This window comes from Trichechus manatus, unplaced genomic scaffold (genome assembly GCF_000243295.1).
Source record: "Trichechus manatus latirostris isolate Lorelei unplaced genomic scaffold, TriManLat1.0 scaffold00063, whole genome shotgun sequence".
In the NCBI taxonomy this organism is placed as follows: domain Eukaryota; kingdom Metazoa; phylum Chordata; class Mammalia; order Sirenia; family Trichechidae; genus Trichechus; species Trichechus manatus.
The window spans coordinates 3,294,519-3,312,324 of record NW_004443999.1 but is presented as its reverse complement, the minus strand read 5'-3'; the positions used below and the strand labels follow the sequence as shown (position 1 = coordinate 3,312,324).

Genomic DNA, 17,806 nt, shown 5'->3' with positions numbered 1-17,806 from the left:
GAAAGTGCTCACACGTCTATGCCAAGAAATTTGGGAGACAGCTGCCTGGCCAACCAACTGGAAGAGACCCATATTTATGCCTATTCCCAAGAAAAGTGATCCAACTGAATGTGGAAATTATTGAACAATATTATTAAAATCACAAGCAAGTAAAATTTTGCTGAAGATCATTCAAAACGGCTGCAGCAGTATATCGACAGTGAACTGCCACAAATTCACGCCAGATTCAGAAGAAGATGTGGAACCAGGGATATCATTGCTGATGTCAGGTAGATCCTGGCTGAAAGCAGAGAATACCAAAAAGATGTCTACCTGTGTTTTATTGACCATGCAAAGGCATTCAACTGTGTAGATCATAACAAATTATGGATAACATTGTGAAGAATAGGGATTCCAGAACACTTAATTGTGCTCATGGGGAAACTGTACATAGACCAAGAGGCAGTTGTTTGAACAAACCAAGGGGATACTATGTGATTTAAAGTCAGGAAAGGTGTACATCAGGGTGTATCCTTTCACCATACCTATTCAATCTGTATGCTCAGCAAATAATCTGAGAAGCTGGACTATATGAAGAAGAATGGGACATCAGGATTGGAGGAAGACTCATTAACAACCTGTGTTATGCAGATAACACAACCTTGCTTGCTGAAAGCGAAGAGGATTTAAAGCACTTACTGATGAAGATCAAAGACCACAGCCTTCAGTATGGATTATACCTTAACATAAAGAAAACAAAAATCCTCACAACTGGACCAATAAACAACATCATGATAAACGGAGAAAAAATTGAAGTTGTCAAGGGTTTCATTTTACTTGGATCCACAATCAACACCCATGAAAGCAGCAGTCAAGAAATCAAAAGATGCATTGCATTGGACAAATCTGCTGCAAATGACTTCTTTAAAGTATTGAAAAGCAAAGATGTCACCTTGAAGACTAAGGTGTGCCTGACTCAAGCCATTGTATTTTCAATCACGTCATATGCATGCAAAATCTGGACAATGAATAAGGAAGACTGAAGAAGAATTGACACCTTTGAATTGTGGTGTTGGCAAAGAATGTTGAATATATCATAGATTTCCAAAAGAACTAACAAATCTGTCTTGGAAGAAGTACAACCAGAATGCTCCTTAGAAGCAAGGATGGCAAGACGCAAGACTACAGCTTACATACTTTGGACTTGTTATCAGAAGGGATCAGTCTCTGGAGAAGGGCATCATGCTTGGTAAAGTAGAGGGTCAGCAAAAAAGAGAAAGACCCTCAATGAGATATATTGACATAGTAGCTTCAACAATGGGCTCAAGCGTAACAACGATTGTGAGGATGGCACAGGACTAGACAGTGTTTCGTTCTTAGTACATAAGGTCACTATGAGTCGGAACTGACTTGAGGACACCTAACAACAACAACATTCTAGGTACTATGCTAGGTTTTATGTAATCTTCAATGTCACTGGAATTTAAATTTATAAATGGTATTTAACTTCTCATTTCCAGAAAGTCAAGATTATACTAGATACCAAAAAAATGTAAATGTTCTTCTTTTTGTAACTACACAATTTTTAAAGCAAGAGGGATATTTTCTGCATTAGGAATCAAAAGCCAATACAATAAAATTCTAAAGATTCTTATAATGAAGTGTTTACATATTTTTCTATCTATTTGTAATACAAATTTCTCTTTCTTTCCACTGGCTATTCTAGTCTTATGCATAGTCGGGAAGGAAAAGTAGAGAATTTTTCTACAGAATTTTTAGTTACCCATCCCTACTCCTTTCTTCTCACTACCAATTTCTATATTATTTAGAGGAAAATGGATACAACAGGGAAGACTAGATGCTTGGTGGAAGGGAGGGGAATCCACATCTATCTTGGCTTTTCTGTATTTGTCATCCCAAGATGTCTCATTGTCTCAAGAGGCAGAGGGGAAGGATGTAGTTCATTGCTTTTCTCTTCAAAATGTCAAGTAATTTATCATTTACAATAGGTTCATTAAAGCCAGTCAGGGGTGTTTGGTCTGGAAACTCCCCTCAATATAGTGGAGCCTGCTGATTTGAAACACACGGTGATGAGACATTTTGTCCGACAGACCAAGCTCCCCGTACATTTGTAAATGAATCCCCGTACTTATAGGCACCTGAATTCGTCCCCTTAGCAAATGTGTGTTGTCATGTATACACAACTTGTGGATCAAAATAATTAATATTGAATTACAAGCTTTTTTGCTTACAGAAGAAATATAGGGCATTTATTATAGAATAAGAGAAACTCAGTATGCTTTCACATTAAATCCCATCCCTCTATTTACTAGCTTACGTGAACTACCTCTGCTGCTTACTACCTTTTGTGACCTCTTTCTAACTCCATTGTGTCATCTGTAAAATGGGGAAAAATAAAGTGTTGGGAGGATAAAAGATTAATAATGTCAAATGTTTAGAGCAGAGTTGTGCTAGTTAAGTACTCAATAAATATTAGTGATATCAGTAAGAAGCACATTCTTATAGACATGTTTGCCTGTGAAATTGGGCCCCACTGTTTTTGGGCACAAGGCAAGATGGAATGGATATTCATGATTGTTAATTCATTGATAAACGCTGCAAATGCAACTCCTCACCTACACGTGTTAACCAGTTCAAGAGACAGTGTTTTGGAACAAACTAGCAAACTAATTAAGTTATATACTAAGTATTAGACTTCCTAGATCTTAGACTCTAAATTTCCAGTGCTTTAAAGTAGTGGTCCTCTATCGACCAATGGTAAGGAAATAAATAAAATACAATGTTTCTACCCAGAAAAAAATTTAAGCAGAGGTACATTAGAGATGACAGGTCATCTGGGTAAAAATCTTTGCAAGCATCTTAACACAACAGGGAGAAAGAAGCCATTGGAATAAATAAGTCAAAAAAAAAAATGTATTTGTGTTTCATTTTTATTCAGTTTTCCTCTGGCCCCAGCATAAATTTTTATGATAAGAATTACTCTGACATAATAAGAAATCTAATGTTCTCTACAACACAGATTCTTTTAGATATAGGCGTATATTAAATTAGTCCCACAAATGGGACAAATGGGACCTAAAGATACTATACACACAAACATTTTTATAGTTTTGGCTGAACTGTCTGATTAATTCAATAAATATTTAGTGAGTTAGGAGGAATACAAAGACAAAGATAACATCATCCCTTATATTAAGGAGCTTGTGACCAATTGCTAGAAAAGGATATACTGTTTGGTGAAACAGAGGGTCAGTGAAAATGAGGGAAACCCTGAATGAGATGGACTGACAATTTAGCCACAACAATGGACTCAAACATACCAACAAGCATGAAGATGGCACGGGTCTGGGTACAAGGTTCTGTTTTGTTCTGTGACACATAGGGTCGCCATGAGTTGGAGCCTACTTGATGACAACTGACAACAACAACAAAAAGTGTAATGGGAAAAAGAGAAGAGCATATTGGCATAGATAACATTTATTAAACACTGAAATATATGCCATGCACTTTTTTAGGTGCTTACATGGATTAGCACATTTAATTTTCACAATATTCTCCTTTTAACATCCAAAACGTCTGAGGAGAAGAAGGCTTCATGACTGAGGGATGGGAAGAATATGACTATTAAATGTGATTAAAAACACCTAAATGTCATTGTGACCTCAGCATGAACAGCCTCAGTAGAGAGAAGACATCAGATTGAAGTAGATAGAAGGGGTCTGGATAATAAAGGAGTGGAAATCAAGAATGTGGGAGTTCTTATCATTGAGAATTACAAGAGATGAGCTGATAGTGAAGGCAGAAGCAGATGAGGTCAGGGTGCCCACAGTGAAGGGGCCACGAAGTCCCTGCTTTCTCCTATCAAAGGCGTCTGATCACTTTGCACAGCAATGCTTATTGGGGTTACGGTCATGAAATCCTTTTATTTAGTGACAGGCGTTTTCTAAATCCTAAACGTTGTAACACTTTCAAAGGATAATTCTTGGGCTAATGAGTAATAATGGGTCTTTCTCACTTATGACATTTAAAACTGAAGTGAGAATGGGGCCACAGTATTACAGTTCAGAGTGTGAATCAAATCTACATAAATTATGTAAATTATTCATTTTCATTTGTTTTTCTTTTATTTTTTTAATTATAAGTTGCGAATTAATTTATTCTGCCAATAAATACTCCTTTCTGTCTTCAATAACAGAATTGGATGGATGAGCATAAGAACTGCACTAAAAAAGATATTGAAGTGGTATCACATATGAAACACATTTTTTTCTAAGTTGAAACTGCAAATGAGCATTACTTTCACATCTTGTTTTTGCTGGGCTTAGTAACATGCATCGTCTTCTTTGTCCCATTGAAAATTGTATGGAATATCCATCCATACATTCCTAGATTAAAGAATGATGGATCAGCCAGGGAATCAAAGCTAAAAGTAATTTTCTCTTAATTTAAATGATCAATAATTTATAGAATTACACAGACCAGTATGGGAACTATTGCTGAAAAAAGATGGCTTGTTATCTTTTTAATATTCATGGGGGTCATGTCTGTATTTCTGTACCTGCCTGAGTTCTCACTGTGACCACATAATAGATTCCACTGTACTTTATTTTCACTTTTTATTAGATTTCCCAACATTTCATTATTGCCTACTCCTTAGCTCTCTAATTTCCCCTTTATTAAATCTATAGTCTTCATTCCAAGTTCTTTCTCTCTTTTACGGCATTTAAGAAAACGTGTCTAATCTCTCATTTCTTTGGCAATGAGCAACTGAAGGTATACATTTTCATATCTCAGTTTTAATACTTCTAATGCTGAATTCTTTATGATATATTTTAAATTAAGCTGTATATATAGGGGGATTGTGAGTTTACAATGTTAATAGTCTCTCCCCATGAGAAAAGGTGCAAGAAGAAACTTGCCAATACAAATTTGTTCACAGACCTGCATAAATGTGTGTGTGTGTGTTTATTAGTGTATGTATAGAAATAAAATAAAAAAAACAGACAATTTAATCTGAGCTCTTAGGGAGTCCTCATACTTTGGGGATCCCCAACTAGTACATCCTTGACTCAGATTATATACCTTGAAAGTTTAAATTTGAATATAGTAATGTGAGTGAATTAGCCCGATTTCTGTTTTATGCTAATAGATCTTCTTGAAAATTTCAGTCAGAGAGCCCTGAAAATGGAATGTTGACATATATACAATATTCTTTTTTATTATACCAAATATTTAAATGAAGTTTCACTGTCATTAACTTACCATCAGAGAGGGTAACCACTGTTATATCATCAGTAGATACTCCTGGCCCATAGCGATTGTAAGCTAGGAATCGAAGATTATATTCCGTGAATTTTTTCAGGCCTTCCAGTTTATAAGATAGTCCATCAACCTCTATATTCTGGAGACATAAAAAGCCCAAACTGTTATTAAGGAGGCACATTAAAGCAGAAATGGCATTCTGTGTAATCAGCAGATGGGATATTAGACTCTTACTGACAAAACTACACGCTTGCCTTACAATGAGCTGCTGTAAAACCTAACCCGTGACAAAGACTCCCCTACTAAAGCCCCAAATCCTCTGCAGACTCCTTGTTAAAACAGCAGCATGCTATTTTTACAGTCATTAAGCTCCAATTTGTTTAACAGTACGTGATACATTGAGCAGTGTGGGTTATTCTGCCCATACAGATAACCTGGCAGGTAGAGAGCAGCTTGCAAAGTCCATAGGAACAGAGAATTGCTCGTGTAGCCCAAATGGAATAATTTGCCAAGAAACAATAACTTTCTTCCTTCCTCTGACGAAATATACCCATGGTTCTTGAAATTGACAGATACTTTGCCACAATTTTTATCTCCCAAAATGCTGGGAGGTAGGTTTGAACTGTTTTCACCACTTTAAAGCTGCAGAAAATGAGGTACTGGAGGTCAAGGTCACTGAGGAAATCATAGCCAATTCGCTCTAGAAGACCCATTATTTAGCCCTGCATGGTGATCCACACACACATCTCCATCTCGACTGATTCCATTTTTGAATTTATTTAAAGCATTTGGTAAAAAAGCATTACTGAAGAACTAAAATATATAGAAAAGTAGATAGCATGAAAAGGTGAAAAACAAGAGCTAAAATAGCATGGGGACAGCAAAAAAAAAAATTAAAAAAAAGAGATTATATAGGAGAAGCTCTTAGTAATGCTCATTTTACGACATAGGTTGGGATTTGAATTATGTCTGAATAGAACTGTTGCAAAACACATCTTAAAATAAAAAATCCAAATCGTTCAGATTTGCATGTATATTACACTATGCTTGTCAATCTTCACAACACATAGTAATAACCCAGATATACCGAGGTCGTGTCTCTGTCTTTCCACTTGAATTACAAACCTGCCTATTTATTTTTACCCTACACAAAGTTGAGAATCTGGAAGTAAGACATCTCAACAGTCATATACATGTCACCGAAGAGAACTGCTGAGTTTCATGTGCCTCACTAAAGACTTCTTCACTCTTACTTTACCTGAAATTCTAATTCCAGCTGTCTAACTGCAGATTAGAGGCAATGTATAAGTAGGAGGAGGGCAGGCTTTTACAGGAAGGTGAACTGAAAACAATGAAAAGTGATAAATGATAGCCTGGCAGTGAAGTCTTTGGATGGTGCAAACAGTCAATGTGCTCAGCTGCTAACTGAACATTGGAGGTTCAAGTCCATCCAGACATGCCTCAGAAGAAAGGCCTGGTGTAATATACTTCCAAAAGATTACAGCCATTGAAAATCCAACGGAGCACAGTTCTACTCTGACACACATAGGGTCACCATAAGTCAGAATCAACTTGATGGCAACTGGTTGGATGACAGGGAGAGGACAGGAATAACATAAAATATATCAGAATGAGAAAAATGGTTTGGCTGAGGCCATTAAGTACAGGGGCAATAATCCTTTAGGATAAAGATGAAAATGCCAATGACTTCTGGTTCCAGGCCAGTTTATACAAATGTGGATATGCTGGCCCAGGACATTGCATTCTTAAACCGAACATTGGCATCCTTTATTTTGACTCCATTTCATTGCCCATTTGCCTTGCTTGACACCAGAATTCAATTAAATTACTTAAAGTTTCCAGTAACAAGTGTTTTAAAACTAATCAGCTATCCAATTAATCTGCTGAATACTGGACTGAATCAAGCACTTGCAGGTTTTCTGCTGTTTCTTAGCCCCTTAGCCCTCGAGCCATCCACTTGAGGTAAGCAGTATGGCCCAATCTCTTGCCTACCTGTTCTTTTCCTGTGGCGGCCTCAGTACAGAACAATCTGTAACCTTGGACTGGCCCATTTGCATAGGCAGGGGGTTCCCAGGTAATAAGAATTGAGGTAGGTGAGGTAGATACAGCTTGCAGGTTTTCTACTGGCCCTGGAACTTGCACTGTAATAAAAAGAAATTGATTAATATAAGAGGATTCCCTTTCTCAAAACAAGCAGAATGACACCTTTTAGAGTTCTTGGAAATTACATATAGCAGCATCTACTATTTTTTAGAACCACATGGGATAAGAACATAAAACACAATAGAATTTTAGAATTTATTTCATTTTAAAATTCAAAAGAGATCTTATATTAATCTAAATTATTTATTTTATTTTACAGCTAAGGAAACTGGCCAAAGAGTTTAAGTGACTAACATAATGGCAGAGAAAGAATGGAATTCTTAATCTAAATACTTAGTCTAGAAAATTTTCCACTATACCAGTGTGTCTTTGTCTGTGTATTGCTAATAACTGCAGAAAGCAATGAGAATATATGTTTAGAACACTTGTATATTATAGTTCTATTTATAATCCAAATAGGCAGGATAGCTATGAGCAATTTACCATATTGTCTTTATTTAAGTCAGCATTTTAAAATCTTGCCCAATCCTGGGTCCTTTAAATGAAGTTCAAGATTTCATTTTCCATTTCATTTTCTAGTATTCCATTTTCTTTCATAAGTATTTCTTTACTTAATCAAGCTTGCTTGTTAATGAAATTTGTTAACACAGTTCCACAATTGCTTAACCAAAATACTTGTGGCCAGATGTGTTTCAAGATTCAGAAATTTTCAGATTACAGAAAGGTAATGTGGTGCACAGGCAGTGTCTTATGTAACTCCTTAGTGGGACCTGCCACAGCATCCAGTTATCAAATGCAATTATATATTTGCAGCAAATTATATGAATATTTACATCAAGTGGAATTATTAAAGATTATAAATAGTCTCCACCACTTATCTGTCAGTTTGCCATATTGTGGTGACTTGTGTGTTGCTGTGATGCTGGATGCTATCCCACCGGTACTTCAAATACCAGCAGGGCCACCCATGGTGAACAGGTTTCAGTGAGGCTTCTAGACTAAGACAGACCAGGAAGAAAGGCTTGGCAATCTACTTTCAAAAACTGACCAATGAAAACCTTATGGCTCACAAGAGAATATTGTCCAATACAGTGCTGGAAGATGAGCTCCCTAGTCTAGAAGAGACTCAAAATACACAATAGCCAAAATAACGGACTTAAACATAGCAAAGATCAGGATGATGGCACAGGATTGGGCAGTGTTTCCATCTGTTATACACAGGGTCACCATGAGTTGGCGCCTACTTGATGGCACCTAACAATAACACAAACAGCCTTCCGTAAGGTCAGGTTAGGTTTGGCTGCCAAATGAGTTAGGAAAAACCTCCAGTTTTCAGTATTTGGAGATTTTGATTTTGTGCATGAAACTATGCACCTGAATATAAATATATGTTTTGTAAATGTAAATGTAATTCTCATGCTAGTTATTGTTACCTAAAATAAACAGTCTCACCAATGCAAGTATAACTACAATCTTAAGTTACAAACGCTGTGTACTTCCCCCAGCCTTGGATACCACCTACATTTGGACAGATATACATTCTAGGCCCCTAATATAATTCTTTAAGTTTGAACTTCCATAATAAAAACAGCATATAAGAAACTGGCTGATGTGATATCTGAATGGTACATCTCTTAGATCACCATTGAAACCAGTAGTGTGTCTCTAGATATTTTTCAGAATTTGTTCCATGGAACATAGGCTCCTTACAGCATCACTGCTCACACATTTATTTGGAAAAAAGTATTTTCATGTCAGAAACATATTTTATGCCACCTACACATATTTTCCCATTAACCCCAAAATCTTGAGAATGCTTGTTCTTGACAATTACATTTTTTCACCTTAACAAGTGTTCTTTTTTTTTTAATTAAGGAAAAAAGAAAACTTTTTACTTGGAGATAATTTCAAAACTGCAGAAAAAAATTTAGAAATAAGAATAGTTCATATAACACTCATATACATTTTACCCAGATTTACTCATTGTTTTCACTCTGCTCCATGTATTTTATCATTTCTATCTGTTTCTCCATTTCCCTTCTCTCTCTCTTGCTCTCTCTCTCTATATATGCCAGCACTTCTCCCATATTTATCAATTGACATTTATATTCTACCAGAAGCAAGAGCCCATTTTTCTCTCTCTCTTTATTTACCTGTATGGACACATGGATTCCCAATTTTTATGGTCTATAATTCATTACTGTTCTTACTTTATTTGGTGTGCAAATTGTCCCAGAATTGACCATTGACAACTTCTTCAAGCTGGTTGCTCCGTCCTTGTGACATGGCCTATCATTTTTATAACACTTTCTTTCTTGTGTGATAAAGTATGCCAGGATCATCTTGATCCTGCCCAGCTCTGGAATCAGACATTTCTCAAAGGAATCGTATTACAGGTCAGATTTAGGTGCTAGGTGTGTTCATTGCTACTTGAGTATCTCTGCTTCTAGGTCCTTCAAGCTAACAGAGCTAAGATGCATATGCACGTATAGGCACATATAATACACATATGCATATTTTTCATGACTCCAGAGTGATGTCTTCCTTTTCAGTCAATTTCTATAAGATTCTCTCTTGCCTTTACCCCATTCCTCTTTTGTCTGTTATTTCTTCCGATTTGCGAATTGTGGCTCCCAAACAGTTGTATTTTGACAGTAGACACTTAATGAGAGGCAACAACCTCAGTACTCTCTCAGGAATAGGCCATTTTTCTATGAAGAAACCCTTGTTCCACAAAGGGTACATTAGGAAACAATATTGAACAACTGAGCGTCTTGTCTTAAGTCACAGTTTTCAGTGACACGTTTAGAATGGCATTATAATGAAGCAGCTGTTTTGCTTCATGGGGGGAAGAATACAAAAATAAATAAATAACCTGCCCATTGGTATTGTTTAGCTGGACTGTTACAGTACAATATTTTCCCAAATAGTAATAAAAAACACAAAGAAATAATTTGTATGCTTCTATGATTACTGACACAAGGATAATTACATTCACAAAGACAATGCAAACATTTAAACATGGGGCATTTCTGATTTGGAATCCATTATTTTCTAAGGAAAGGAGACAGAGAAAGAAGATAGGGTATTGAGATGGAGTGAGCTGCTTAAGATATATGTTGAAGGTGAGACAGCCAAGGTTCTGCTAGTTAACAGTGCAAATACATGTGACCCAGTGATGTGTGAAGTATTAATGGGAAGCATTCCTTCTTGGTCTCTGGTGGTTAAATTGAAAGGACATTGCAGTGAACATGGCTCAAGTCTGAGAGCACAGGCTCAGAATTAAAACAACCAAATTCAAAGGGCATTGTTCCTGTTGTGAGATGTGACACATTTACAAATGTGGAAGAGCTAATGTTGTGGTTTCCCAGGGGAAAACTACTCTGACTGGGAGGCAGGTGGGTGTCTGGGAGAGGGGAAGAGTAGGCAGTTTGGGGGAAGTTTCTGCTCCTCTGTACTGTTAATGTACAATGGAGTGATGGGAAACAGAAATCCAATTGACTCAAATTTTGGGGGAGCAAAATAGAAGAAAATAAACTTGCACCTCACTTGACCCATTACATTCAAAATAGGTGGCAACTTTGCCGAGAAGGCAGGGGTATGCGGAGTACCATGTTGCTCTCAGAATTTCCTGAAGCCCCAAGTATGGCATAGAAGAAAACCCATAAATGACCCATGCACCCAGAGGGAGCTACATAAGAATTAGGAAGAGCAAGGTAAGAGGGCCACCTAGCAAGGCAGGGGACATGCATGGGAGCTGTTCACAGCCTGTCTAGAGCAAAAGAGAGTGTGGTGGCTACGCCTCTCTGGGGATCATTCAGGCTTGGAAACTGCGTAAGAATCAGATATGTCAACAGCACAGCCACTCCCATCAGGGATGTGGGAAGAACAGACTATAACTCAAGGCAGCCCCAGGAGCCACAAGCGTACACATCAGGCCACACCCCTCCGCTGCTGAGCCCAGCTATTGCTGCTAGTGTCCTGGCTCTGAGAAGGGGGAGGATGGTCAGATCACATCCAATGTTTCCAGAACAACAAAATAACAATAACTTTTGCACAGGGATATGTATGATTTTTGGTATATAAAAGTTATTTAATATGTGTATGACATGAATGATTTATATACAGTTACCAAATATTATAGTAAATCACAAGCCTGACAATATGTAGCCTATTTCATTTGATTTTGTTGATTGAGTGTTGTTACTACAAGTGATCAGAAAATGGTGTTTTCCTAACATACCTCATAGAGCTACAGTTGGTATATGTGTCTGTAGGTATTGTATGCATGTGAGCCTGTATGCATTTTGCCTTCCTTGCAATTTCTTTACATATATGTAGCTTAACTGTTATTGATGAAAGAAGACCAGGCAGTAAGTCTCATTAATTTGGACTTGATTTATACAGGTAGCGCCAGCTTCAATGCTGTTCACCGACTTCATTCCTCTGTCTTCCTAATGGCCATCATCTGTCAGTTTCTTGTACTGTCGTGGCTTGCATGTTGCTGTGATACTGGAAGCTATGCCACCAGTATTTTAAATACGTGTAAGGTCACCCATGGTGGACAGATTTTAGTAGAGCTTACAGACAAAGACAGATTAGGAAGAAAGAACTAGGGATCTACTTCTGAAAATTAACCAGTGAAAATCCTATGGATCACAACAGAATATTGTTCAATATAGTTCTGAAAGTGAGCCTCCTAGGTTGGAAGTCACTCAAAATACCCAGTGGCCACAACAATCAACTCTAGCATACCAGTGATCATGAGGATGTCTCAGGACCAGACATAATTTCATTCAGTTGTGTATGGGGTCATCGTGAGTCAGAGAAAACTCAGTAGCAACTAACAACAACAACAATAGCCATTAGACACTATTAGGGAAAAACATGTTTTGTCGTTTCAGAAGAATTTCAAGCAGAGATAATAGACAGTAGAATTGGAAAGGATCATTCAGAGCCTCTAGTTCAAGGATTCACTAATAACAGTCTCTGTTTTCACCAATTTCTAGCCAAATGAAAACATTCTTTTTATGTGGTTTAAAGTACCAATTTCCCTTTTCTAACAATTAATTGCCATTTAAAATGTCTTAAATTATTCCCTACTTTAATATATTTAACTTAAAATGCAATGTTTTTTATGATTTGATTGTACTGGTAGATTTTCTTCATATCCTCATTCATTAAAATATGAATACTGGAGGTTAGCCTATGATGGCAGAGTAGTCAGATGTTTCCTGTGAACCCTCTTACAACAAAGACCCAAAAAAGCAAATGAATCAATTATATATGACAATCTAGGAGCCCTGAACTTCAAAGACAAAGTTGAGGAATCAGACTGAGTGGCAAGGGGAGGGAAAGATGGTTCAGAAGCAGTGAGGAGTTGTCAGACCTGACCTGATGGACACCGGCATCCTGCAGGCTGGATCGGCTGATGCACGCGGTAAGGCAAGCGGTGGTGCTTGGGATGCGTTTTCCACATCAGGAGAGACCCAGTGGTGGAGAGTCTGCTCAAACCTCCAGAACCAGCAAGAAACGGTGCTCAATTGGTGAAAGATAAGTACAAGCGTCTAACCTACCATGCGGATCAAATCCCCCCACTTTAGGAAGTATCTCTCTACCATTTACCTGCCACCTCCTCGTTCTTCTCTGGTCCTGGTATGGCTTCAGTGATTGCTGCACTCCCTTGGCTGGAAGAAGGACCTGTTGTGTGCCCTGAACTATTCTCCCGGCTTTGGAGGGGGAATAAATTAAAAAACAGGAAGAAATAATCTGCCAGTTCCCCTAAGCCGAGGAACTCAGGGCAGGCACAGCCCCTTTGCCTAGGCACAGACATAAGGGTTCCATGGACAATGAATGCCTTTCACCCCTGCATAGACCTGTGTGGGCCCATTTCAACAGCGTAGGCCTGCATTAGCACAGTATAAGAGGGTATATACCGGAAGCCTATTTTCATCTATATCTGCTATAAGGGGGAGTGGCAGATTCCTGACATTTGACACCACCCTGCCCATTAAGCAGGGTCCTCACCTACCCACATCAGGGGCCTGAGGACTGGTGGCTCCACCCACTGTACCGAGCCACTGGCAATAGGGATCCAAGAATAAGTGGTGATTCCCAGTCCTTATAGCCAACAGCATTGAGCGCCCATAGTCTAGCTGCAAATTCCACCTGCCTACATGCTCTAGGGAACAGGGACATGCCTTCCACTCAGACACTCAGGGGCAACAGTCAGTCCCCTGCCTTGACCAGTGCATGACCTCCTCCTGCAGCCAGATACCAGTGCCTACTCCAATCACCCCTGCCCATCTACGACTGCAGGTGAGAGCCTGCACCACAGACTTGGTGACTGACAGCATAGACACTTGAGCTGAATCCACACAAGAAAAGTAAACGGACTCCTGGGCTCACATACCTAGTAACAGCTCTAGCCCCCTGAAAGGATGTGAGAGCTTCAAAGATGCCAATAATCAAACTAGCTCACATAAACAGCCTATCTGGGCATATCAAAATAAAATAGAACAAGAAGCTAGGACACAGTAAGCAAACATAAAGTAAATAAATATAATAACTTATAGATAGCTTGCAGACAACAGTCAGTATCAAATCATATAAAGAGGCAGAACATGATGGCTTCCACAAGACACCAAAACAAAGAATCAAGAAACTTTCTGGAGGAAGAGAACTTATTGGAACTACCAGAGGCAGAATTCAAAAGACTAATATACAGAACTCTTCAAGAGATCAGGAAGGAGATCATGCAAAATGCATAACAAGACAAGGGACACACAGACAAAGTAACAGTGGAACTTAAGAAGATTATACAAGAGCATAATGACAAATTTAACAGGCTGCAAGAATCCATAGAGAGACAGCAAACAGAAATCCAAAAGATTAACAATAAAATTTCAGAATTAGAACTCAATAGCAAGTCATAGGAACAGAATTGAGGCAATGGAAGTCAGAATTAGTGAGACTGAAGATAGAGCACTTGACACCAACTTAACTGAGAAAAAATCAGATAAAAGAGTTTTTAAAACGTGAAGAATTATGTGGGACTCTATCAAGAGGAATAACCTACCAGTGATTAGAATACCAGAAGGGGGGTGGGGGAGCAATAACAGAGAATACAGAGAAAATTATTGAAGATTTGTTAGCAGAAAGCTTCCCTGATATCATGAAAGATGAGAAGATATCTATCCAAGAAGCTCATCAAACTCCACACAAGTTAGATCCCAAAAGAAAGTCACCAACATATATTATAATCAAACTTGCCAAAACCAAAGATAAAGAGAGAATTTTAAGAGCAGCTAGGGACAAATGAAAAGTCACCTACAAAGAAGAGTCACTAAGACTAAGCTCGGACTACTCAGCAAAAAACATATAGGCAAGAAGGCAATGGGATGACATATAAAAAGCCTTGAAGGAAAAAAAAAATGGCCAGCCAAGAATTATATATCCAGCAAAACTGTCTCTCAAATATGATGGCAAAATTAGTGCATTTCCAGATAAACAGAAGTTTAGGGAATTTGTAAAAACCAAACCACAATTACAAGAAATATTAAAGGAAGTCCTCTGGTTAGAAAATCAATAACATCAGGTAATAACTCAAGGCTAGAACACAGGACAGAGCAACAAGATATTAACCCAGACAGGGAAGTCACAAAAATAAATCAAACCTAATACACTGAAAATAAGGAAACAGAGATGTCAATATGTAAAAGATGACAACATTCAAAAAAAAGGAGGGACTAAAAAATGTAGACTTAAATCTTTCATATGGAGAGAAAGTCAAGGCGATATAAAGAAATAAGAGTGGTATAAACTTAGAAAGATACAGGTAAATATCAAGGTAATCACAAAGAAAACTAACAATCCTACACATCCAAATAAAAAAAAACAAGAAAAACATAAAGACTCAGCAAATACAAAAAAAAAAAAAAAACTGAAAAAGATGAAAAGAATATACATAAAGAAAAACAACTTAGCACAAAAAATTAAGTGGGACAAAGAAACTGTCAACAACACACACAAAAATACATCAAAATAACAGCACTAAACTCATACCTATAAAAAATTACACTGAATGTAAACGTATTAAATGTTCCAATAAAGAGACAGAGAGTGGCAGAATGGATAAAAAAACACGATCTGTCTATATGCTGCCTACAAGAGACACACCTTAGAATTAAAGACACAAACAAACTAACTCAAAGGATGGAAAAAATATATCAAGCAAACAACAATCAAAAAAGAGCAGGAGTGGCAATATTAATCTCTGACAAAATAGACTTTAAAGCAAAATACACCACAAAAGATAAGGAAGGACACTATATAACGATTAAATGGTCAATACACCAGCAGGACATAACCATAATAAATATTTATGCACCCAATGACATGGCTCCAAAATACATAAAACAAACTCTAACAGCACTGAAAAGAGAAATAGACAGCTCCACAATAATAGTAGGAGACTTCAACACACCACTTTTGGTGAAGGAAAGAACATCCAGAAAGAAGCTCAATAAAGACACAGAAGAGCTAAATGACACAATCAACCAACTTGATCTCATAGACATATACAGAATAGTCCACCTAACAGCAGCCAAGTATACTTTCTTTTCCAGTACACTGGAACATTCTCCAGAATAGACCACATATTAGGCCACAAAGCAAGTCTTAACAGAATCCAAAACATTGAGATATTACAAAGCATCTTTTCTGACCATAAAGCTATAAAAGTAGAAATCAATAACAGAAAAAGCAAGGAAAAAAAATCAAATATATGGAAACTGAACAACACCGTGCTCAAAAACTACTGGGTTACAGAAGAAATTAAGGACAGAATAGAGAAATTCATAGAATCAAATGAGAATGAAAACACATCATACCAGAACATTTGAGACACAGAAAAAGCAGTGCTCAGAGGTCAATTTATAGCAATAAATACACACATCCAAAAAAGAACAAAGGCCCAGAATCAAAACATTAACCCTACAACTCAAACAAGTAGAAGGAGAGCAGCAAAAGAAGCCCATGGGTGCCAGAAGAAAGGAAATAATAAAAATTAGAGCAGAATTAACTGAAATAGAATTGAAAGAGTTAACAAGACCAAAAGCTGGTTCTTTGAAAAGATCAACAAAATTGATAAACCACTGGCCAAACTGACAAAAGAAAAACAAGAGAGGAAGCAAATAACCCAAATAAGAAATGAGATGGGTGATATCACAACAGACCCAACTGAAATTAAAAGAATCATAACAGAATACTATGAAAAATTGTACTTCAACAAATTTGAAAACCTAGAGGAAATGGACAAATTTCTAGAAACATACTACCTACCTAAACTAACACAAACAGAGGTAGAACAACTAAACAAACCTATAAGAAAAGAAGAAATCAAAAAAGTAATTTTGAAATTCCCAACAAAAAAAGTCCTGGCCATGACCACTTCACTGGAGAATTCTATAAAACTTTCAGAGAAGAGTTAACACCACTACTACTAAAGGTAATTCAGAGCATAGAAAAGGATGGAATACTCCCAAACTCATTCTATGAAGCCAGCCTAACCCTGATACCAAAACCAGGTAAAGACACCACACAAAAAACAAAATTACAGGCCAATATCCTTCATGAACATTGACACAAAAATCCTCAACAAAATTCTAGCTGATAGACTTTAAGAACATATTAAAAAAATAATTCACCATGACCAAGTAGGATTCATACTAGTTACACAGGGGTGGTGCAACATTACAAAAACAGTGTAATCCATCACATTAATAAAACAAAAGATAAGAACCACATGATCTTATCAATTAATGCAGAAAAGGCATTTGACAAAGTCCAACACCTATTCTTGATAAAAACTCTCATCAAAATAGGAATAGAAGGAAAAATCCTCAACATAGTTAAGGTCATTTATACAAAGCCAACAGCCAACATCATCCTAAACTGACAGTCTGAAAGCATTCACCTTGAGAATGGGAACCAGATACCACTCGTATTCAACACTGTGCTGGAGGTCGTAGCCACAGCAATTAAGCTACAAAAAGGAATAAAGGGCATCCAAATTGGTAAGAAAGAAGTAAAAGTATCCTATTTGCAGATGATATGATCTTATACACAGAAAACCCCAAAGAGTCCACAAAAAAACTACTGTGGAACTGATAGAAGATTTCAGAAAATTATCAGGATACAAGCTAAACATACAAAAATCAATTGGATTCGGAGTTCCGGCAAAACGGCGCTCTAGGCAGAAGCACCATGTCTTCCCTCCACAGCAAAGATCCGAAAAACTAAGCCGAACAGAGAATACAACAATCCTGAAACCCTAAAACACCAAATGAAGAGATAAAGAACTCAGCAAAGCACCAAATGGAGTGAGAAAACTGACAGAGAACGGAGAGAGAGGAGAGAT

At 37.4% G+C, this 17,806-nt stretch overlaps 1 protein-coding gene across 1 annotated transcript in view; it reads right to left on the bottom strand.

The window, feature by feature from the left end:
- The window catches only part of DCC (DCC netrin 1 receptor), a 608,075-nt gene that overhangs the window by 229,759 nt on the left and 360,510 nt on the right, over positions 1-17,806 (bottom strand). The window contains exons 8-9 of the mRNA XM_004379240.2: positions 7,276-7,424; positions 5,263-5,401 (exon numbers count right to left, since the gene is read on the bottom strand). Of these exons, the coding sequence (XP_004379297.1) occupies positions 5,263-5,401; positions 7,276-7,424 (288 nt within the window). The remainder of the gene's footprint in view (positions 1-5,262; positions 5,402-7,275; positions 7,425-17,806) is intronic.